The sequence below is a fragment of the Columba livia genome, chromosome 7 (genome assembly GCF_036013475.1).
Source record: "Columba livia isolate bColLiv1 breed racing homer chromosome 7, bColLiv1.pat.W.v2, whole genome shotgun sequence".
Taxonomy (NCBI): Eukaryota; Metazoa; Chordata; class Aves; order Columbiformes; family Columbidae; genus Columba; species Columba livia.
This window is the reverse complement of record NC_088608.1, coordinates 22,847,333-22,871,226: the sequence shown is the minus strand read 5'-3', so window position 1 is coordinate 22,871,226 and position 23,894 is coordinate 22,847,333. Positions and strand designations below refer to the sequence as shown.

At 39.3% G+C, this 23,894-nt stretch overlaps 1 protein-coding gene across 4 annotated transcripts; it reads left to right on the top strand.

The window, feature by feature from the left end:
* Positions 1-21: 21 nt before the first annotated feature.
* Positions 22-22,586, top strand: CIR1 (corepressor interacting with RBPJ, CIR1). 4 transcript variants are annotated; one of them, XM_065068827.1, is made up of 10 exons: positions 22-178; positions 981-1,075; positions 1,600-1,673; positions 2,791-2,804; positions 2,892-2,947; positions 3,299-3,347; positions 3,547-3,664; positions 17,712-17,818; positions 19,251-19,333; positions 21,004-22,586. In XM_065068827.1, the coding sequence occupies exons 1-10, from the start codon at positions 107-109 to the stop codon at positions 21,746-21,748; spliced, it is 1,413 nt and encodes a 470-aa protein (XP_064924899.1). In that variant the 5' UTR covers positions 22-106; the 3' UTR covers positions 21,749-22,586. The 4 variants fall into 4 exon arrangements, with proteins under 4 accessions (XP_064924899.1, XP_064924898.1, XP_064924901.1 ...); XM_065068826.1 differs by having other exon boundaries at positions 3,299-3,446; XM_065068829.1 differs by lacking the exon at positions 2,791-2,804 and having other exon boundaries at positions 32-178.
* The last annotated feature ends 1,308 nt before the right edge of the window (positions 22,587-23,894 follow it).

The following is a 23,894-nucleotide window of genomic DNA, read 5'->3' as shown; positions in this document are numbered from 1 at the left end:
CGCCCCGCAGGAAGGGCCGCCCTGTGACCCGGAAGGCCGGGCGGAGGCGACCGGCTGAGGGCCCTTGTCGGTGCGGGCAGCCGCTGGCCCGCTCCCCGCCGCCGCCATGGGGAAGTCGTTCGCTAACTTCATGTGCAAGAAGGATTTCCACCCCGCCTCCAAGTCCAACATCAAGAAGGTGAGGGGGGCTGGGTCGGCGGCGGAGCCGTTGCGGCCCTTGACGGGTGGCTGGGCTGAGTCGAGTCGCCGGGGCCCCTCGGCCGGCCGGTCAGTCAGGCCGCGCCCGCCGCGCACCGGGGGAGCCCGGGGAGCTGGGACAGGGCCGGGTGGTGCCGTGTCCCGGGCGGGCTCCCGGCCCCGCAGCCGCACAGCAGCGCATGTCGGCCTGAGGGGCGTCGGGGCTGGGGCGCGGGAGAAGGAAGAGGCGGGTAAAAGGAGTTCAGAAATACCTGAAGCTTCAGGGTTACTCGCTCACAGGTGTGTGGAACTCTCACCTTTGCTTGGCTCCAGCTCTTCAACATCTGGCTCTCTGGATAAATAGACACCACACAGCGTCCAAGAAGATCCCACCTGTCACTACGTGCCCGTGTTTTCCCAATATTTGACACCTGCCTTGACCCGGTTCCCACTCTGTCTTCCTGAGAGAGCCCGGGGTCTGGGGGCCGGTGGGGAAGTGTCGGTACAGGGGAGACAGCGGCACCCCAGAGTGTTTCCTCAGCCTGCTCTTCCCTTCGTATCACTAAACTTTTCCGTGTCTTTTCAGTTCTTAAATGTTGTTGAGGTGTAGCTTATCAAAATCATCGCCTGTGTGAAGTTCATTTGTTGAAATACTGGATAAAAATAACTTTATTTTATGTGATTAGGAATTTCCCCTTGTTGAATATTTTCAATAGATTAAGCCAGTTCATCATTTATACATGAATGCATTTTGCGGTAGTTTTTGGATTTGTTTAAAGTAGAAACTTACTTGTTTTAACTAGGTATGGATGGCCGAACAGAAAATATCATATGATAAGAAAAAACAAGAAGAATTAATGCAACAGTATCTGAAAGAACAGGAGTCCTATGATAACAGGTGAGAACTGGCATAATATTGCACACCTCTTCCTACCGTCTCTTGTTTTCACGGCAGTGAAGAACATTGTGACTTGAAATACTGTCTCCCACTGACCATAGTAGGAGAGGACAGCAATTCATAAATTGGCATCTGACTAAGCAGAGTTCACAAGAACCTCTTTAAAGTAGCCTCTGTGTGTCTTCTAATTGATTTCAAAATATGTTACATGACACAGAACAGCAGATAACATTGTGTAAAACTATGTGTGGTTCACACAGACATCTGTCTTTTATAATTCAGTGGACACAGAATTACAATTCAGTTGTTGTGATTGAAATGTGTGATTTTTGGTACACAAGCATACAAAAGTGTTGACTGGTCTCTCAGGTTTTTTTGACACTCAACTTTTGTTATTCAAATTAACAAAAAAACCTGCCAGTTACTATAACAGTTTCCTGCTGCAGGTTTATTTTTGTGTGTGTAAGTAATACCAATGTGACTCTTCGGTGTGTAACACCCCAAACTCTGTCCTTTTTATTTAGATTGCTTATGGGTGATGAGCGTGTCAAGAATGGTCTTAATTTCATGTATGAGGCCCCACCTGGAGCAAAGAAAGGTACCGCGGTTTCCTGGTTGTGAGCAGACAGTACTGCAAAGCTAAAAAGACTCTGAAGAAATAAGCACAGTTTATTTTCTTTTAAAATAACGTGTCCACAGTGAGGTAACACTAGAAGGGATGATTCTTAGTTCTTCCTGTGGGAATAGGCGGAGGTACATAGTATGTGATAACTTTGGTCTCACAATACTTTGATTTCTTTCAAACTGAAAGTGGTTGTGTTCTTTTAAGCAACATTTCAATGTGAAGGGAAGAAACGGATAAAATATCCTTCTAGGCAACAGTAGAAGTTCTGTCTGTGACCAAATATAGCCAATTATAAAGCTGTTGGCTGCCACTACCAAGGCAGTGACTCACACTACACTAACCTGTATTTTGGCCTATTCTCCTTTTTAGAAATAAGAGGGTCACTTTTGCTTTAAAGTTCTGCCCATAATTCAGCTTGATGCATGTCAAGCATAGGAAATACTAAAGCAAGAAGTTAATTAATAGAAGCTTTATAAATAGTAAATACTGAGAATCTGTAGTCAAAAGTGCTGTCTGACCTGACTCTGGTGGGTCAATCTATGGGTGTATTTAGTACATTCATAAACAGAAGTTAATAAGTACCTGGTGGATATTTAGTCACTTAATTTTAGCAAAATCTGAATGCAAGTGCAGAACTAAGAAAATTTACTGTAGTATGTTCACTTTAAGATGCATCTTTCCCATTTGCACAAAAACCCCTGGAAATGGGCTGGTTCTTGTAGAGCAAATTTTGCAGTTATTCAACTTTAAAAGCTCTTAAAGTTAAGTTTAGACCAAATGCAATTTTAAAGTAGTGATTTTTGCTAAAAGATCTATTTTTAAAATTAAGCGTTGTTGCTACCTTTGAAAAAAAAAAGAAGTTTAAGTTTGATTTCATATGGTTCTGGTTTTGCAGGTTTTGTAACCGTATACTAGAGGCTGATCATTTATAAGTGAAATCTATTTAAATAAAGTAACTTTTTGAGTATTAGCCCTATTGTATGAGTATAAACAGTAAAATGTTTTGTCTTCAGCTTAGACACCAGCTACATTTTACATGTATAATTAACGTATCATTTATTTTCTTTCCATGATTTCTGAAAATTCAAAGAGGAAACTAAAGAGGTATTTCATTACATCATTTCTTTATGTTTTCTTTTTATTTAAAATGTATTTGAAAAAATTAAACTTCCCATGGTTTCTGTTTTATAGCAAGAAGGAGAAACTGAATACAAATTTGAATGGCAAAAAGTCGCCCCTCGAGAAAAGTAAGATGTCTGGATTTTATCTGAGTTCATTTTTTTTTGTTACTTACCTTTCATATCCTTCCCTCCATGTACCCCCCTGTTTTTTTCTTCCCTTGTTTAATTTTTGAGCAGGTCACTTGTGTAATCTCATCATGTCCTGGCAGTTAATTAGTAAAACCGGTAAACCTGGAACTATTTCTTTGATCAGCTTAGTTTTTGTTTGAATTTTGCATCCATATTTGAAAACACATTAAAACTAGTGTTTGTCAGAAGTATATCTCTGAAATGCATACACACTTAATAATAAAAGGTAATTTTGTATATGATAGTTTAAAAAAACAATTAACTGAGTATTTTTTCTTTGTGTAACAGATATGCTAAGGATGATATGAACATCAGAGATCAGCCCTTTGGTATCCAGGCAAGTTACATAAATTTCACTCTGTGGATATCTTGGGTGTATTTCAAATATTATCTAACTGCAGAACCGGACTCTCTTAATCTTATCATCTGTTTCTCAGTGAGTTTAAAAGCTTCTCTTGTGCCAAATAACACAGACATTTCTGTAAATGCTAAGCTGTATTGTTAACTACATTACGTCAATTTTTTCCCCCTTTTAGGTGCGGAATGTGAGATGTATTAAATGCCACAAGTGGGGTCATGTAAACACTGATCGCGAATGTCCTTTATTTGGCCTTTCTGGAATCAACGCAAGTTCAGTCTCCAGTGATGGTTCAGGTAGGCAGTGATTGTCTTTTAATGGTGCTGGTTAGAAATCTTGGGGGAACTAATCAGATTTAATTTTAGAAGGTTTACATTTATCTTACTTCAAAGAGCTGATAAAAAGGGGAAAACACTTTGTTATGCCAAATGTAGACTCCACAATTTCAAATTAATTATTTCAAATGTTGGGGACCTAATTTTCTCATTAATAACACATTTTTAAAAAAGGTCCATAATAACTGTTGCTTTGATTGTATCTGTGGCAAAAATTAAGAAGCTGCAATGAGATTTTTTTTTTATACCAGAATGACAATCTGTTTATATTACAATGACAATATTTGTGTCACACACACACACGCACACACACCCAAAAAAAAAAGAGTAATGGGTGGTCAAAGCCTGTCCCAGTTCAGATTCAGGCAAACTGCTTGGAAGAGCTGGAATATTTCAGTATATCTTCATTAATCACTTGGAAAAAGGTTTTCTGATATATGTAATTGCATAAGTGAACAAGCAACTGAAGCCTAGATTCCCAAATGCCTGGTTTCTTTTCAGCTGGTTTCTTGTTGCTTCCTGAACTACAATTGTTTTCCTCTATCAGCTTTCCTGTTACTTGGAGTCACACAGCATTTAGTGTTAGATGAGGTTTAAAGAAATTGATATAAGCACTCAAATTGGATAATTTTTCCTATAATACTTTGTTTTCTCTAAGTTGACCTAAGTTTATAACACTTCTAATATTCTTAAAATTGTGGTACCTCAAAGAAAAGCGGGGTGAGACTCAGACTTGCTGTGCTGCACTTTAAGATCCTGCGCTGTGTCGTGTATTCCGTTTTGCGGGGATACCATTACAATGGCACACGTGAGAACATATGGTTTTCTTCTGTTTTTCCTCAGGTTATTTATTTTATGCAGTAGCTCTTAGTTTTTTTTACATATTTAGCCTACCAACGATCTTGCTTTTCAGAATGAGATCACTTAGATGTGTCTTTGAGATGAGGCCTGGAAGGCTTAAGTTAAAGGAAATAGTGCCCCTTACACATCTCTGCTTTTAGGCGCTGTCTGATGATTATGCCATTACATTAGCCGTCCTGTACTTGACATTGTCAGCCTTTATTTTCAGTAGGTTATAACACTACATAATTTTCTTGCATCCTTCTTACCTTAGAAACTTTGCTTGGAGTGTGTGGTGGTGGTAGAATTACATTGTGCAGCTCTTACACATGAGATGTGCTTCTGCGCTGCAGAACTCACTTTTATTTTTTAATTCCCCATCCCCTACTTCTGAGTTCAAATGCTGAGGGTAAATTTTAGGAGTGCTTGGCTGAGAAGGTGGAAAGTATTTGTACCTGCTTGCACAAACTTGAAAATGAACTCCTTGTTTTTCGTAACAGTGCAATACAGACACTTTGCAGTGTCCATACAAGACTAACTGCTTGCTTCAACCCTGGCTGAGCTGACTGTCTACATGTAGGCAGCGTTTGACTCTAGTGGGTGTTCTGTGCTCAGGGAGAGGTTCTCTGGGTTGCTTTCCAATCAGTCATTCTAAGCCTAAAGAGAGGGATTTAGCACATACAGTGGATTTTGTGTGAAGGAAAGTGCTGCGAAACTACTTAAATGTTCTCGGATTGTGCCAATGCCATCTCATTTTTAACTATGGAACTTAGAAGACAGTGTGCTGTGCTGAGCAGAGACTTTTTTATAGTCTGAGGAAGGATTTCAAGGAGTAGAGGTGGGTGACAGATCAGGGTTTGTATATATAATTTGTAAGACACTGTTCTTGAATTTGAATAGTCAGCTGTAATGATACTGCTGCTTTCTCTTTCAGGGAAACTATGTGTAAAAACGCTGTAGGTAAAGTTTAAAACAATGTTAAGTTCTTGATTTAATAGCAGATATGGGGCTTTTAGGAAGTGGTAATATTATTAATTAGATCATCAGATAAAAGATTGTCTGCTTTTCCTAACCCCAGGAATACAATCCTTTCATCAACTTTTCTAAAACTTCATCTGATTTAATAACAAGCTAAATTACTCTCCTGTGACTTCTGGAAATACCATGTACGTAGATGAAACATTACAGCTAAATGAGAACATGAGTTATTGAATTCACTGATTCTTTTAAGACTCATTATTCATTCTGAGGCATGTTAAAGCTTACACCACGTGTTTTGATAAAACTCATGTTTTTTTAAACTAAACACTGTGTTGTTTGGGATGGGAGTAAGTAATTACCATGGCATTACTAAGAGTTCTATCCAGTTGTTACAGTGCTACAGATCTGCAGTTAGCTCTGTTAAATTAACCTATGCTGAGGGTAAAACAGTGTTTTTACATTTCCCAACAAGACACTGCAGCACTAAAAAGCACTAAAAATTCTATCATGTTCTGATCAATGCCCCCTGGAAAGGGAACAGGGTGGTTTAGCCTGGGTAGGCAGCTCAGCCGCTTGCTCACTCCCCGCCAGTGGGAGCAAATCAGAGGTGTGAAAGTGAGAAAACTCATGGATCGACATAAAGATGGTTTAATAAGTAAAGCAAAAGCTGCATGTGCAAGCAAAGCAAAGCAAGGGATTCATTCACTGCTTCCCACTGGCAGACAGGTGTTCAGCCATCCCCGGGACAGTGGGGCTCCGTCACACGTAATGGTTACTTGGGAAGGCAAACCCCATCACTCTGAACGTGCCAACTTCTTCTGACTGCCTCCAGCTTTACATACTGAGCGTGACGTCATATGGTATGGCATGTCCCTGGGGTCAGCTGTCCAGCTGTGTCCCCTCCCAGCTCCTTGTGCACCCCCAGGCTACTCACAGGCAGGACAGTGTGAGAGGCAGAAAATGTCTTGATTCTGTGTAAGCACTGCTCAGCAGTAACTCAAACGTCCCTGTGTTATCAACACGTTTCAGTCACAAATGCAAAACATAGCATCCTACAAGCTACTGTGAAGAAAATTAACTACAAACAGTGGTAGCCACAGTATTACTAATGAATTTTTATGCATGTATAAAGGATGGGCACTCACCTAATTGGAGGTATGTTTTATCTTTCCCTTTGGTCAGAAGCTTTCAACAGAAAATTAGGGTAAAAAAATCGTTGTGTTAGGATAACCACATTATTGAGTTAAAACCAGCAAGAACAGCCTTTCCCCACCATTCCCTTTCTTCCTCAAAAAACTGAGCCTACAAATGTTGTAGTTGAATGGTGACTTCCATTTAATAAAAGCCCAGGCAGTGATGTGTATATACATATTTATAAAATACCCAGGTCAGTGAGTTTCAGTAGGCTTTAGACTCCTTATTTGAATAAAAAAGTTTAAGTAATGCAGAAACTGTTTTATGCAAAGGAGTAGCTGATGCAAAAAGGAAAGAAATAGCACATGAACAGAACAGTGAATTAATGCCTTATATTGTATTCCACCAATGAGTAAAGGTGTTGCATTTCAGCATTTTGTGATATTTTGCTGACAGAAGTTTTCCAGAGTAGTCAGCTATTAGAAGGTGGTAAAAAAAATCCTTTATTCTTTGGATATTTGAGAACTACACACTTGATTTTTAGTTGTCACTATTGTTTCTTTTGACACTATATAAATCATGTATCTCAACACACAAAGAAAATATTCAAGAGCACTTCATAGAAGTTCAGTTTGTGTTTTGTTCTAATATTTTCCTTCTTCAGAAAGGGAGCAAAACAACATGTCTTATTTGGGCTCAGACTATTTTTTCAACCTCAGAGGAAATGCTTGAATTAAAATGAATTAAAATTAAACTCTTATGCCTGATGTAGTTGCATTATCTAAAGTTCTTGCTCGGTTTCTCTGTGAGGAAAAAGAAGAGCTGTTGATCATCTGTGTACCTGTTTTTTCACATCATAGAATAACCACCAATATAGGCTTTTTCTTTCCTATAAATTCTATAAGCTGTGATTCTCTTATTTCAGCAGAAGGATACTTGTCTTTGAATCTTATTATAAGACTGCATTGTAATCTTCCCCTTTGCTCATGAACTGATTGGCAATTGCTGGTTTGGGTTCGGTATTGAATACCTTGTGTGCAAAGACCAGTCACGGACTTCAGTTAACGCCAGTGGAGCTGCCGCGGGGCGAACGCGTGTCTGTGGCACAGAGCTGTGTGCTGTGAGGAGACGCTGCTGGCTTTCGGGATCTGACATGCACAGCAGCGCTCCAGCAAACAAAAATAATTACGATCGGTACCTTAACTTAGGCACGGTGGCTTGGTTATTTTGCTTCTGGGACTGTTTTACTAATCTAGCTGGTAATTCATACAAAAAAAAATAATAATCTTACCATTAAAGAAGCGCCTATTGAATAATATCTCACTGGTGAATAGAGATTATTTTTGCAATAAGGCAATTTCAGTGGATGTGGTTATCATGGGATAATCACACCCCTGGGGTACAGCCTTGTCTGTAATCTCCCAGGAGTGTAATTATTTCATGATAACTGCACCCCCTGGTGTTGCATTATTTCCATTATGAAATTCTTAGTTGTAGATAGAAAGTAACTTACTTTGATCACTGGAAACTGCAAAGTAGTGTTAGAATGTTCCAGCTGTGAGGCTTACAGAGACCAACTTATAAGATTTACTTCTCCTTTACCAAGCTAAATTAGGCAATCAAAATGGTTCTTTGGGCTAAACTGATTTACAGGGTTTTTTACTGACAAAATCCTAACTTTCAAAGTCCAGACAAGATGAAAATAACAGTTGTGGTTCCGACTTTATGTGCCACTGTGTATATATGCGTGTATAAAATATGTAATATATACCAACAAAAGCAGGTCCCTAGCATCTAAAAGTTTGCCTGTTTTTACAACCCTTTTTTATCACTAACCAGCAGCATCTGTGGATTTTTGTGGTTTTCAGTACTTTTTTTTTTTGAAGCCTGAAAAGCCTTTGAGTCTATTAGAACAGAGACTGGTAGATTTTCTGTGCAAAATGTTTGGAAGTAATATTGTTATTTCACTTCAGAATTGCCTGCAACTTCTTTTTTTTTCTTCTCCTTCCTGCAGGTGATCTATGTTGTTCAATGAGGGGTGGGAGTCAGGGGGAAGAACTTCTATAAAGCTGTGAAAGCTTAAACACTTGCAACTTTTTTCGTGTGATTTTTTAGAACAAATAACCTGCTAGGAATCTATTATTTTCTTACGAAGGAGGGTATTGCTATCTTATGAAATAAGACTTGTGTGTCAAATGGGGCAGTAATTTTATGAATTATGTAGTTAGGAGAAATGGGATGCTAAGGATAAAAAAGGTTCTTATGCTCTTGGCTTATGAAACATGAGCCCAGAGGGTGCTGGGCATCCTTCTCAACTATGGAATACTCCGAATGTTTTCACAGAATCGCAGAATCGACTGGGTTGGAAAAGACCTCAGAGATCATCGAGTCCAACCCTTGGTCCAACTCTAGTCCGTTTACTAGATCATGGCACTAAGTGCCATGTCCAATCTCAGTTTAAAAACCTCCAGGGACAGTGAGTCCACCACCTCCCTGGGCAGGCCATTCCAATGCCTGACCACTCTCTCTGTAAAGAATTTCTTTCTACTATCCAGCCTAAATTTCCCCTGGCAGAGTTTAAGCCCATGCCCCCTTGTCCTGTTGCTAACTGCCTGGGAGAAGAGACCAATCCCCACCTGGCTATAACTTCCCTTCAGGTAGTTATAGAGAGTGATGAGGTCACCTCTAAGCCTCCTCTTCTCTAGACTAAACAACCCCAGCTCCCTCAGCCTCTCCTCATAGGTCTTATGTTCAAGTCCCTTCACCAGTCGTGTTGCTCTTCTCTGGACCCGCTCCAGCACTTCAATGTCTTTCCTGAACTGAGGGGCCCAGAACTGAACACAATACTCCAGGTGTGGCCTCACCAATGCAGAGTACAGGGGAAGGATCACTTCCCTTGTCCTGCTGACCATGCTGTTTTTGATACAGGACAGGATACTGTTGGCCTTCTTGGCCACCTGGGCACACTGTTGGCTCATGTTGAGCTTCCTGTCAATTAGTACCCCCTAATTCGTACAGCCAGCTGGCTCCATGTGTGATCTGTCCAATGAAATAACCAAGAACAGAGTACCGTAAAGTGATGAGCATGTTGTGGAAAACTCAGACAAATAATGGTAAAAATGTAATTGAGCAACATGTGTATGTTTCTAGTGTCTTATGGTCTACGAAGATAAAGAAACTCTAGTTATGTCTATGCAGATGCAGCGTTCTACAAACTCGTTATCGGCTCGTAGAGTTTGTGCGCTCTCCTTTCATAGCCTGACTGCCCCTAGATTAACTGTGGTCATGGTTTCCATCAGTCTGTCACTTAGTGTGTTCAACAGATATTTTAGCTTTTGGGTGAAATTCCTTTCCATGGTAATCGTTAAAATTATCAGTCGTATGGAGACAGCAAAAAAGGAAATCTGTCTGTGTTATATTGTGCCTATATCTCGCTGCATTTTTTCAGTGACAAATGGTGCTTTTTTGTTTCTCAACAGATAAAAATCTGCATTTTATCAGGAATGCAGGAATTGACTTAAGTGTTCTCTTGACTCTATAATAACAAATAAAAGGTATTTTACTATGTTAACTATGAATATTTGTATAAACGGTCATCTGTAGAAACATACAGTGTATGAAACCTTCCTTTGTGATCTGCAGCTGAGACCTTTGATTGTGAACAGTAGGAACCTTAACTAAATCGTCACATAGTTTAAGAATTCACATTTTAGAATAATCCTCCATTTACATTTTGGAAGCCTCTGCATTTGATGTGAATGCATAAAATGCATATTTCTATTAGAAATCTTCTGCTTGGCACTTGAGCAATAAATATGTATTCCTATAGTAGTTTGATAATGTAAAATGGGTTTTACTACTCAAATAATAGAAAAGTAAAAACGAAACTCAGAATTTTCTGAAATGCCCTGTGACAAAAGCATGGCAAATTATGCTGGGATTTTGTGCTAAAGTGTTCAGTTCAGTTAAACTGCAGACCCTCTGGAGAAGAGCTAATTAAAAGCCAGAGGTGTGGGGTTTTTTGTTCATTTATTTCTCTCAATAGCAATTGCAGCAGTTGCTTTCAAGTCCAAATCTGGTCTGAATGCCGTCATCTCTGAAATAGATGGAAAAATTATCAGTAAAAAATGATCAATTCTGAATCAGTGGAGGCAGCATGAATGTACTATGTTATTCATGGCCGGGATCATGATCACGGAATTTTGATAGTAGCTTTTTGCCCTTCAGATACGTGTCTACTCTTATCTGTGTCACAATCGCAGTGAAAGAGCAGAAACGATACAGTGTGGTTAGGCTCAGTCTGTAAATTTTTTCCATTTTCCTTTTAACCCATATGAAAAACAAACAGACAAAAAACCAACCACATGAAACTCTATGGAGAGCACAAAAAAAGCATGTGGATGTATTAGCAAAACTGTCTGTGCTGATTTCAAAGTTAATTTCTCTTTTAAAGCAAAACCTAAGAAGCCGTGTATCATGTTATGCCTTTGCTACCACCCAGAAAAGGCAGCATTCTGAATTCAGAGTATATTTGTCCTTCATGTGCTTGTGTGCTAAACTAAAACCCACCAGCAGAATGCCTTTCTCAGACCTACTTAATGTGAAAGAGCTCTTTGCATACTCCCTGGAGTATTTATTTCTTTTTCAAGAGCACAGCATAGCCGTAGTTTCACTGTTACATAGAAAATCGAGTTTCAAGTTGGAAGAGTTATGGCTTCGTGTTGTCCAAGATGCATATGAGACAGAATGAAGACAATATGCTTTAGGCCTACTTTGTTCACAAAAATATGTAGTAATAAAGGATAAGCCTTGAAAGTATCTTGTCTTTAATTAGTAAATAGATTTTTAAACTTGGTAGAGTGGAATGTACTGAGCGTGATGTATAGTGACAAATTGGTAGCAGATAGGCCAGTGTACTTCGTTTACATTTACAGTCATGTAAATTATCTCCCTGTTACCAAGTCAGAAGTCTGATTATGGTGATATTTTTAGTTTAAAATGAGTGCATCTGTAAACTGAAAGATCTCCCACACGAGGAGATGTTCTCAGTAAGGGGAAGCTCTAGAAAAGCCCTATTCTAAATAATCTGTTTTAATGATGCACAAAATGAGCATTTGTTAAAGGTAAAAAAGTTGTAATCACAGTGACACTGTGAAGTATCTACTGCCTTCTTCAGTAACTTTTGAGTGGTCTGTTTAATTGCATAACAATACATAACTGCAGCCACTGTCTAAGTGCAGCTGTTTTCTGTAATCTCTGCTGCCACAGGTGGGAATGGTGGTTATGCTGCTACTGCTTCTCATCTCTTTGCTTTTCATCTGTTTTCCACAATAAAAATCCATTTAAAACTTAATTGATTGCAGAGAATAATTCAGTTTGCTCATCTGCACTGGTGACTGGAGTCAAAGCTTTTATCAATAAATTAAGCAGATACTGTCAAGACCATGCGTCATGAGTAGATAGAAGTAAAACTGCTATTTTTAGTGATAGTGGCAATCATAACATTATGGTTTGTCCCTGCTGCCACTGAAACTGTTGCAGAAAAAGTGGTATTTAATCACAGTCGTTATGAAAAGAGGTTCTAGCATACTGTTCTCTAATAGGGGATAATTTGAAAAAAGTGATTCAGGCGTTTTCAATGGATGCCCACGGGATGGTGCGTTACAGCCAGCCTTGTTCTGAGAGGAGGCCTGTGCCCCTGCCTCTTGGAGCAAGCGTCTGGCAACAGCAGAGCCTTGCAGACACTCTGCATTTGGAGCTTCAAGAGATGCAGAAGACGGAATCAAAATGAATTGCAGCTATAGGTTTCTCGTGTTTCTGAGCCAGGAGCGGGGGTGGTAATGCAGGCTGGGAGAGCTTTCGGTAAAGCTGCGCGTTTTAGGTAATTGAAATCCAGAATTATATTTCCCCCCCTGGTTGTTTAATAGAAGCAGACTTGATTTTGTTAAATTGATCTCAGTTAAGTGTGATAAGAAATTGGTGTGCTCTTTGTTTTAAAAAAACAAATTGACAATATGTTGTAGAAATCCTGGTATGATATCTTCCTGCAGCCCAGTGGAATTGATGCTCACATAGGCTTCAGGAAAATTCTATTTACAGCTTTTCTGTTTATTTAATTGTAGGAATGTTATAAAGATGAACCAACAGCTGTCAAGCTAAGGTTGCACTCGGGTTATACTTTATGAAGACTACAATCCTCCTTTTCTCACTTCATTGAAGTGTTTGAGTTTCCAGATTTTGTGCCCTTTGAGTCAACTGAGCTATCTGGATTTTTTCCTTAAATAGTATTTTAAACAGAAGATAACAGAGAAAATTAATGCAGCAAGAACTTCTGTGGGAAGTAAGAAGCAGGAAGAAACTGTAGTCTATTTGCTTGACAGCACTATTTCTTGACAATTATAAAGACCATTAAAAAATATTGTATAAATCCTTTGGTGGGTCTTTAGCTATGGAGCCTCTTTTGTGCAAGCCTTTAATATAATTTTAAGTACCTTTAGCTGTAGAAAACTTAACAATTTGTCAGTTGTCTTAAGGCACAAAAATAAGTATGATATCAGCATGCAATTAATTCCACTATGTGATAAAAAGATTTTCTCAGACTATGAATTAATTTTAAAGCAGATAAATGTTTTAGTTTAAAACTAGTGTCATCTGGAAAAGTTTTAAAGCTTTTTCTTTCTTTTTTTTTCCTTATCAAAATGTAAATTCCAGAAAATAAGCTTGACAGTCACATTCAAAAATAGCAAGGTACTGTATTTGACTTGTTTCGGGAAGAATAAGAAGCAGATGATGAAACATTGTAACTTTGAACTTATTTTTAGTTTGCTGATGGGTGAATTCTGAGAGACTAGTTGTTAGGAGTCGTAGCGATCAGCTATTTTTACAGGATTCCTATATCTAACGTTCTGTCAGCTCACGGCATGATGCCATCTCTGGATGTTTGCACTTGCACGAGATCACGCAGGAACCTTCTTCATGGGCCGTCTCACAAGTCCAGAAGAAATGCATATGTGAGGACATTGGTTTTCGGAGTACACAAGTATTTTTCTACGCCTAATGTAGGAGTGAGTTTTTGCAAGTTGATGAATACTTAACTAGTTACCAAGATTTTAGCCAATTGAGAGCCTCTCAACTCAATCTTACCATTGATTTTGCAGTTTATGACTTAATTGGAACTTAACCAGATGAAGATGTATGGCTGTCAGGGATACTTTGTCTTTTTGTCTGAGGATCTTGGAAGGTGATGACCCAACTGTAGTCGTAACCGAAAGACAGGTTGAAAACATTAATCTCTTTGGCTTACCAGGCAAACCAAGTTTGATCACACGGGGCACAGTCACATCTCCAACAAGCAGGACTCCACTGTCGGTTCACACCAAACAGAGGCAGAGGCCCCTCTGCCAAGGTGGTGTACTGGTCAGGCCAAGAGTTAAATTTTAGCTCCTAAATAAGGAAGCCAAGGACACTTCTGAGAAGTTGAGTTTTTCAAACCTCTGTTAAGTGAGGTTCACTGTTTGGGGGTTTCTTTTACAGTTTTTGTCTTCCTCATTTGTATTAGCCAGGAGAAATCCTCTACTTAATTTTGTAGTGTGGAAATGGGAATGTGATGGTTTGCTCACACATTTAGGCGTCTACATCTTTTAAGGTTTTGTGAAGAAACAGCCCCAAAAGAAGCACGTCACAGCCCTCAGTGCTGTCACACAAAATTGCTGTGCCCAGGGATCCTGGAAGACCTCAAGCTGTCACTGATATTTCAAAGAGAATCAGATCTGCTTATCAAAATCATTAAAGTATAAATCGAAAGCAGTATGTTGAGGCATGGATGGGAAAAGAATGTCACCAAGCATTTGATTCCAAGCAAAGAAATTTAATTACAAGAATATTTATTTTTCTTGATTCTTGTTGTGTTGCAGAAAGTACATAGTAATAGAGATTTGCTGTTAAGTTGTTCAGCCATGGTCAGATATAATGTCTTAATAGAACTTGGCCTGTACTTGTAACCAGGTAGAATAGAGTCTCTTTAGACTTCCCAGGTCAGGTGTTGTTTTGTCCCTGCTGTGGTCCAGCATTGCTACTTAAGCAAAGGTAGTGGTGCCCTCGTGCTGTCATCAGGCAGCACAACTGAGAAGTTCGGTGGCATCAGCAGTTCAGATAAAAAAGTGTGAGGAGGTTGACCTCTGTCAGCCTCTCAAAAATGTTAATGTTTTTAAACTGCAAAGATCCCAGGCTGCAAGAGAGCCCTTCGCAATCAACCCTGGGGACAGCGTGCTTGTGTCCTGCCTGGTTAGGGTCTGCACACAGAGAGGGGGTGAAATAGGACTGTGTTTTGTTTATACTTTCATTTATGGGGTTGATTTATTTTCTGAATCTCATTTTCTAGTCTTTTTTAAAGCCTTTAGTTACAATCAAAATAATGTCCATAGTAAAGCTTCACGGAGACTCTTGCATCTCCTCACAAGCTAGGCTGAACCTAAACTACTGTTTCCCTCACCACAATTAAAGGGAAACCAAACCAGGAATAATTTGTTTCTTAAACCACTTTAGTCTCAAGGTTCTATAGGTACATTTGATACAACTTGTATACATCCACAAAATAGGAATAACAGTGATTTGTTAACTGTCCTTGTCATGGTAATTGTAATACCGTGTTGTGGCTAAAATATCGTAGATGGAGCTGTGAATGTCTCCTTGGTGTTGATTAATAAGCAAGGAAACGGAACTCAGGTTTATTTTTAGCCTGGCTTACTTTCCTTCTAACCCGTGTTTTTATTTTTTAAACTTAGTGCTGATTTCACCTCTAAAAAGCCTATGGAAGCTAACTCAGAAGTTTCCCTGCAGTTGTGTGTTGGATCCCAGCTGGAGCAGCCGCTCCGACAGGCCCTGTTCACTCGGGGGGATCTGTGCCTTGCAGCACAGCTGGCGGCCACTGGGCACAGATGCGCAAAAATCAATAGCCCTGTGCATTCATTGTAAACTTTTTGTGTAAAAGAGAATATAATTTTGCTTACCTCTTCGCAGTGTTGTGCACGAAGAATGTCTGAAAGGTTTGCTTCTATAAAATAATTTTGAACTGTGCTTTTGAAAGCTGATATGACTTCAGGCCTCTCTGGTCTCCATTCTGCCAGCAGTTCTTGCATAGAACCACAGAGTGAGGGCTTCTGTCTTGGTTCTTTTGCAAATCCTGTATAGATTTGGACAGGTTGTATTCCTCTATTTATCTAATCGCGCTCATGAGAATCAAGATGGTACAATGCTGAGGCACCGAAGGGATAAGAGCTGGCACATTGTTTAGGTTACTTTGTTAGGCAGTGGTTCTTACTGCCTTTGAGTAACAGGGGGATTTCAGGTTTCAGTCTGGGCAAATGGTTTGGTTTCTTTGGGATGGTGAAATCTTCCTTCATGACTCTACACTTTGTCTCTATTCAGCTTCCTTGTGCTGGGCTTGGTTTTGGTTTAGTATTTGACTGAATTGTATGGCTGGTTTATGTGGCCTTTTCAAATCAAGACATGAGCTGGTATCAAATTCTGTTGTTGGGTTTCCGTCTAGTGTTGATTTCTGTTCCAGCCAGAGTAGATTTGGGCAAGCAAGGCGTGGTTTTAAATTTGAAATAAGCAAAAACGTAGACACTGGAGCCTATATACATTTATTAACTGTCAGTGAGCTTACGATTACACTGTAACATGTAAAAAGAAAAAACACTTCTGGTAAAATATAGGCAGGGAGAAATAACCTCCTACCTAATAAAAATCTAAATTCAACTAAAGACGAAAAGGTATCTCATTAGAAAAGTCTTTTGCCTGGCAAAAATAAGGAGCTAGTGAAAAGAAAGTCAGTAGTACAAGTTCTTCCTTCCTGTTTTAGACCTGGGCCTGTTTCTGCAAGCAGTGTATTATACAAAAGATAAAGTTGACATATTTTTGAGAAAGTGCTATTTTACTGTCTATGTATTTTCTATAGTAAAACTCTCCCTTTACTTTCCATACATTTCAGTTGTAAAAATGTATGAGTTTTGTCCATCTCCACAACTAAGAAACTATTAAATCCACAAAACCGGATCAGTATGTTTTATAAGACTAGTTAATCTTATAATTTACAATTAGTTTGCTGAAGTAATAGTACTTGCATGCTCCGTGCTCTGTTTTGCAGTGCTGCTCATTTAGATTTACCTTATCCATGACAGTAAGCAGAGTGAATGAACTGGTGAGGAAATTCGCTGCGAGTGACCTAACAAAGGAGTGTATGTTCAGGGTGAAGAAAGAGTACCTCGTCAGACAAGTACATGAGGTTTTGATGAGCACAGGTGTTCAGTAAAGCAAAATAATAATAAGTTACAGGGTTTATAAATTATGCAGCCAACTCTGAATAACTGAAAAAACATCCTGTATTTTCCTCCTTGTTAGATATTTGCAAAGAGAGGTAGCACGTGCATAATCCCAAACACCTACTCTAATGCAATATGTACTGTATTATTTAAGCTGGTAAAACAGAAATCTCCAAGGAAATAACAGCCTAGAGACCCGGCATATTTGGGGGTTGCTAGAATAAGTAAGGATATATATAAATTTTTCATTGATTTATTTTCCATATGTATATGGACTTTCTAATAGTGGCTACTTTCTACCTCTAAGTTCAAAAATTTTTGTCCCTATGAAAAATGCCTTATTAATGACATATTAGAAGTGCATTTCCCCCATGTTGTAGAGGAGAGCAGGCACCTAAAAGTTGTATTTAATGTCCTTTCTTTAGATTTCCTCTTCTTTTTTACTATAATAAAAATATATTACTAGACTTACCTAAATATATTGTTTTCAACATGACAGAGTTACATAAGAGAATCCCCTTGTACTTAAAGAAAAATGCAATTATTTTCTATTCTGAATCTCCAGACTGCTGTTTTAGAAAATCATATCTGATTATTTGCTCAGCAGAAGATTATTGAGTTGATTTAGCTATGATTTTACTTAACAAAGCTTCAACTGAATTCCTACTGTGGAGTCCAAAAAAGGTAGAGAGATATAAATGATACATTCAAACTGTGATTTTTGTGAACAGGGCCATCAATGCACCCCTCGGAGCTAATAGCGGAGATGAGAAACAGTGGGTTTGCACTGAAACAAAATGTGCTGGGGAGAAACTTGACCGCGAATGATCCATCACAGGTAATGATCTTTTTACCAGTAAGCTGAAAATGTCTGTAAATCTAAATGTGATTGCTTGTGAATTGCTACTTAATGTTTTCAAATATGCATATCCATAGGAAAGCTGAATAGCTATACCAGTACAAAAATGTCCAAAACCTTACTGTTTTCCAGCTTTGTTTTACCCAGAATGGTGAATCATAAATTGCATCTTTTAAAACCACTTGTAATACATTAAATCTCTTCTCTGGGTGACCAGAAATTGAGTTTTTCTTAAGGAGGGTGGTTAGGGGTTTTGCCACATATTTCTGATAAAGTCTGAGGAAGTATGCGCAAATAATTACTGCCGGGAATGCTGTCTGAAGATTTTTTAACTTGATTGACTATTGTTACATTTATTATTTCTGGGAGTGAAAATGCTTAATTGTCTTTACTTAGACTGCAGAGGGTAAATTTCCCATTGAGGTGCTTTAACAAAAATGTAAAGTGAAAAATTCATATGCGCTCCTGGAGTGAGCCACCACGAAACAACTGTTGTTCACGTGGCAGGATAGTCAAACCATGAGTAAAGAGGGTTTTTCAAGACCAGCCCTCAGCTGGTCTTGAAATCTTGAGTAAATCAACAATTCTTTGTCTCTCCACAGATGGATGTACCTTTGCATTTAAAAAAGCTGTATACCCCAGAAAAATGTAGCACATGGGCACTGTTAAATGAATCATAGTGATATCAGTATGTTTGACTTATGTCAGGTGTGGTGTGGTTTCTCTTTTTAATCTTCATTTCATCTTTCCCCTCCTGAGTGTGGCTAAAATTAAAAACATCATGGAGAAATGTAGTGTACCAGATGCACGTAATTTGAAGAATTCAGGGTTTTCAAAGTAGCTGTGCTTTGCTGATTGCGTTACTGTATGTAGATTATATGATTGCCGTATTTTGCATTGCTAGAACACTTTATGAACGTTTAAAGACTAATAACACAACAGTGAGGTAGATGTGTTAATACCCGTTTTCCTAATGACTAAACCGAGACAGAGAAGTAATTTGCTTAAATTACTCTGGGTTCGAGAAGGACTAGCGTCTTACCTATTCATCCAAGCATGATAACAATGGAGTGACTTATCCTGGGGAATCATGTGGGCTCCAAAATTGGCTCATTTTTATTAACTACTTCATAAATGTTTCTTTCCCTAGCAGTGATTTTTTCATGTTACTAATAACTCCTCTTGTATAACCCCCATATTATAACACCTACTCAGCTTTGAGACAGAATGGGGGGGGGTTCACTTTGTAGCGAGTTTAGCACTCTTTCCAAAGAGTCTTAAGCTGACTTAGTAATACAAATACATTTGTGCTTGTGCAAAAACAAGGTACATAGAGGTATCGCTTTTAATACAGAAATCTGAATTAAGAGATTATTTTTATATATAAGAACTTAATGTCTTACCTTCCTAGGAATTTGTTGCAAGTGAAGATGATGATCCAGAAGTTGAATTTTTAAAGTCACTGTCAACCAAACAGAAACAGAAACTTCTAAGGTAAGTGTGGTACCTAGTGGAGGGGATCTGTATCACCAGTAGTTCTGTCTCCATGGTGGTCCCTCTGACTCTTTTATGCCAGTGAAGAATTTAGCACCATCAATACAGAAGGAAATCAGCTTAGTTTAACATACACTTGACCACAAATGGCATTATGCAGCGTGGGTTTTTCATCTGTTTGTTTTGTTTTAATCTGGCTGTCCTAATCTAGTTGTGATGCCTTCGCACTGGGGCTCATTTCCAATTTAACTGGGATGCTGAAATAACAATAATTGCCTCACTGAAGATGCTGTCAGTTGCTATTTCAAAATATTATTTTGCGTCTGTCGTTTACAGCATCTTCCAGGATTAAAAATTCTATGCTCTTGTTTACTGGTTTACAACTTGGCAAAGTTTGTTATCTTTTCCCGTGGGGCTAAACGGACTGTGACCTTGCAGCCCAGAGCCGAGGCCGGCCCAGCCCCACATGCCCTCAGAGCAGGGATTGCGGTTTCCTGCCCCACAGAGGGACCTCCCTAAGGTTTGGAGCTCTAATGAACAGTTAAGGAGGTTTTCAGTCTCTCCTTATGTCCTACTGATTTCATATGTCAGGTGACTTTTTTTTTTTGCTTTTGCTCTGTTAATTTGCAATATTGTCTTGAAATAACTGCCTGGTAGGTCCCACACAGGTATCACTAGTTAAAACAGCCTTTTAGGTTAAAACATGTTCTCTATATGGGGGAGTGGGAGGAGGGGAGAAAGGTGAAGGGCTAAGCAAGCACATAAGTGAGGTACTATGGTACTAGCATATGTAATAAAGCATTCTCTGAAAATGGTTGGTGTATTTTATGTTCCTTTTAAGTAAGGAATACGTATGTAGTTTGAGTACTTTACAGCAGTATTTTGTTTGAACTTCTGCTGGCCCGACACAATGAAATTATAATACTTTCTATTTTGAAAGCTGAAGTTTAGTAAATACTTGGGTCTTTTAGATTTTACCAGTCTGAAGGGATTTTTTTTCATACATTGAAAGTAGTTTCACTATTCAGTCCCTGATTTTTTGAGAAGAATGACCACAGAAAGCAAAATAAAAACTAGGTGAAAGTAGTCAAATAGCAGTGAATGCATGTGTATGACTAGAAAATGTAAATTTCTAGTTGTGACAGAAGTTATTGAAAATATCCATATTATTTGCCTGGAGAACTCAGAGATACAGACTTTATAGTCTCAATTTCCATCATTAATAGGAAGTAAATGCTAACTGATTTTTTTTTCATTTTCCAAATCTCATAAAAATGCACAAACAAAAGCAGCAATTTTCCAAAGTCTCCAGAGCAGGCTGACAAGGAAAAAAATACAGTACCGAATGTATTTATTCCTAATTACAAGGCCAAAATTGATATATCTTACTTATCTTTTTAAAAATGAAATAAATAAAAAATCATATTCCTCCTGTTTTGCGGGAGCAGCAGTGGATTACACGAGGATTCTCACTGTGGTCAATGTCAGTTAGAAGTTTAAAAATAATACTTTGCTGAAAAAGGAGAGGAATTCAACGTGTTTTTATGGCGAATAGTGTATTTACTGTGTAGGTCATCAGATGTAGTGAACTTTTTAAAAGACGGTGACTTTGTAATTGAGAATATCTTAACACATCTGATTGTGCTACTCTTCTATTTCGAAAATAAAAGGAAGTTGGACCGTCTGGAGAAGAAAAACAAAAAGAAAGACAGAAAGAAGAAAAAGCAGCAAAAGAAAAAGAGCAAAAGTAAACACAAGAAACATAAGACGAGATCCTCTTCCTCATCCTCCAGTGAGACTTCAGGAAGCAGCAGTGAGAGTGAGACTGACAGCAGAGATAAAGCAGCACAAAAGAAGATGTATTCTAAGAAAAGGAAAAAAGACAAGATTTCAGAGGCTAGCAGCAGCAGCAGCAGCAGCAGCAGCAGCGATTCAGAAGGAAAAGCAAAGACCAGGAAGCAAAAAGTTTCTGAAAATCTCTCCAGTAGGCACGGTAACAAGGACAGAGATGGGGAGAAGTACAGACTTTTAAAGCAAGATAGTTCTGCAGAGAACAACCAACGGAGCTCCCGTGAGGGGGAAAGTAAGTCCAAAAGCAGATGCCACAGCAGCAACAACAGAGAGACTGAGAGAAAGGAGAGGGATGGCAGAAGCCGAAGCGTGGATGAGGGGAGCAGGAGAAGCCCTTGCACAAGTCACAGCAGTTCCAGGCAAAGGCAAATACGAAAAAGTCCAAGTCAAAGCCCTGGTGAAGAGCGGCACAGGAAAAATGAAACCAGAAGCCCCAGCACAGAGGTGCACAGAGAGAAGAAAAAATGTAGAGAGAGGTATGGGGACAAGTGCAGCAAAGTGGAACACAGAGACAGGAGCAGACGCAGTAGAAGCAGAAGCAGAGAGAGGAAAAAAAACAGATAGTGTAGGGGACAGGTGCAAACAAGAATGTCTCCAATTTTTTGATGAATACCTTTAACAAGGGCTCAATTACATGTTGCTGTTCGTTTTCCAGTCCCTGTAACTAGCATATAGTCAACAGCATAATTTCTATAATGTTGGAATATTTGTAAATTAGGTATAAATGTTATGATATTTTTCTTACTGTATAAATATACTTGTTGGCAAATACCTCTTGTATACATGCAGTAATTCATCTACCTGATTTTAGTGGTTTAAAATATTTCAGAGCAGTATGTGATATCCTTGGTTTTGTCAATGAAGATTTATGTTTAGATGCAACTGTGAGGAGAAGCAGAGTAATTTGGGAAGAGTCCTGGGATATGTTAAACGCTAACAAACGTTTGAGATAGTTCTGGATAAAATCACTGCTTCAGATATCAAAACATTGTATTGTAGAGGGTTTGTTTTTTTCATACTGAGGCATTTCTCCTGAAGTTCCCTGTAAGAGATCAATTTCATGAGTTAAAACAACAGAGACACATAGTTCACATAAGTGTGTAGCCAACATTTTTTGACCTCCTGCAGTGTACAGCTTGGTCAGGGCTATCTAAACATCATCAACTCCTGTTGGTATGTGTCACTACAATGTCAAGTTATTGTTCAATAATCTCTCAAGACATGAAAAGAATATTTACTGCCTCGACTGTTTCAGGTATTGTTGTAGTAGAAAGTTAATGTAAATAGTCATCCTTTTGTTTTCATGGAGCAAACTTCCTTTTTTTTTTAAGTTTGTTTGTCACTTTCTGCACACATTGTTGTGAAGGTGAACTCTAATAAAATACTGTATTCTTTAAAAACAGTAAGAATTGCCTTCTCCAAAGTTCAGAATCAATGCAAATGCACGAGGCAACACTTCACAAGGATTTTATTTCAAAGGCAATGCTTCTCTGCCATTTCAGGGTGGCAGATGGAAGTACATTAGTTAGTGGACAGGTGAAAAAGTCATCACCATACCCAGTGTTCCAGCAAGCTGTCTTCCTTTCCTCACCCATGGGACAAATGGGACTTCTACTTCTACTTCTAAAAATGGTCACTCAGAAGTTTTTCAATATTACACAGAGTATAATATATGCTGGGAGTGAGCTGGCTTATCTCTAAGTGCAAGTGAATGAGCTTGGAAGTGTGAACCATTAAGGGATGTCACCTCCTTTTAACTGTGTGTGGATTAAGTTGCTCCTGGGTTCCTGCTGAAGCAGCTGGGAGTTGAAGGGCATGCACAATTCCATGGAGCCAGGCCCTGTATTAATGTGCACATGGAAGCTCCGATTTAGAATGAGCAGGAGGAGATGGCCAGAACGCCTGTACGAACAATCTAAACAAAACCTCTTCTGAAGAGCTTATTATCCCTCTGTGTAAGAGAGGACAGAGTAACATGATAGGGGAAAAGGCATCTTCTGGTAGAACACTTCCATGGTAAGTGCAGCATGAAAGATAATGAGGAATAGCCAGTTAAGTACTAGAAGGTGCATCTGAAGAAAGGTCTCTTGCTTACAGGTCTGATTGTTGTGTGTGGCATAGGAATCTGCTCACCAGTATCTTTCCAGCTGCCATGCAACTGACGCCTACCTGGAGAAGGAAGGACAGCTTGACGTCTATGGTTGCAGGCATTTCTGTGGGCTCCGCACTTTATTCCTTTGTATGTAAAGCGCATGCTGTGTACAACTTGCCTTTTCACATAGGAAAAGACTGGCAAATGGCATGGGTTTGTTGTGATGGATGGCAGTTGTGAACGAAAGCTACAGCAGAAGAATAACGACGTTTTGGGTGCGACTGTCTCATGGGCTGCCTGTTGAAGAGGTTTGAAACAAAACTCTCACCCTTGCGACACCTTTCGTGCTTTCAGTGCAGCCCTGCCAGCCCTGGGCAAGGCCGGTGCAGCTCTGCAGGAAGAGGCTCACTGCTCGGTGCTTTCCTTGGGGCAGTTTGTGCCATCTCACCGGCACGAGGAGCGGCCCTTCGCGCCGGACAAGGCGGCTGTGGCAGGGCTGCGCCGGGAAAAGACGGTGGGTTCAAAACCGGACTAAGAGAAGAAGGGGAAGGGTCGTTAGGGCGATGTTTCCAAGGCTTTCCCCGCACAAGCTGCGGGACTCCGCGCGGGGTGGCGGGC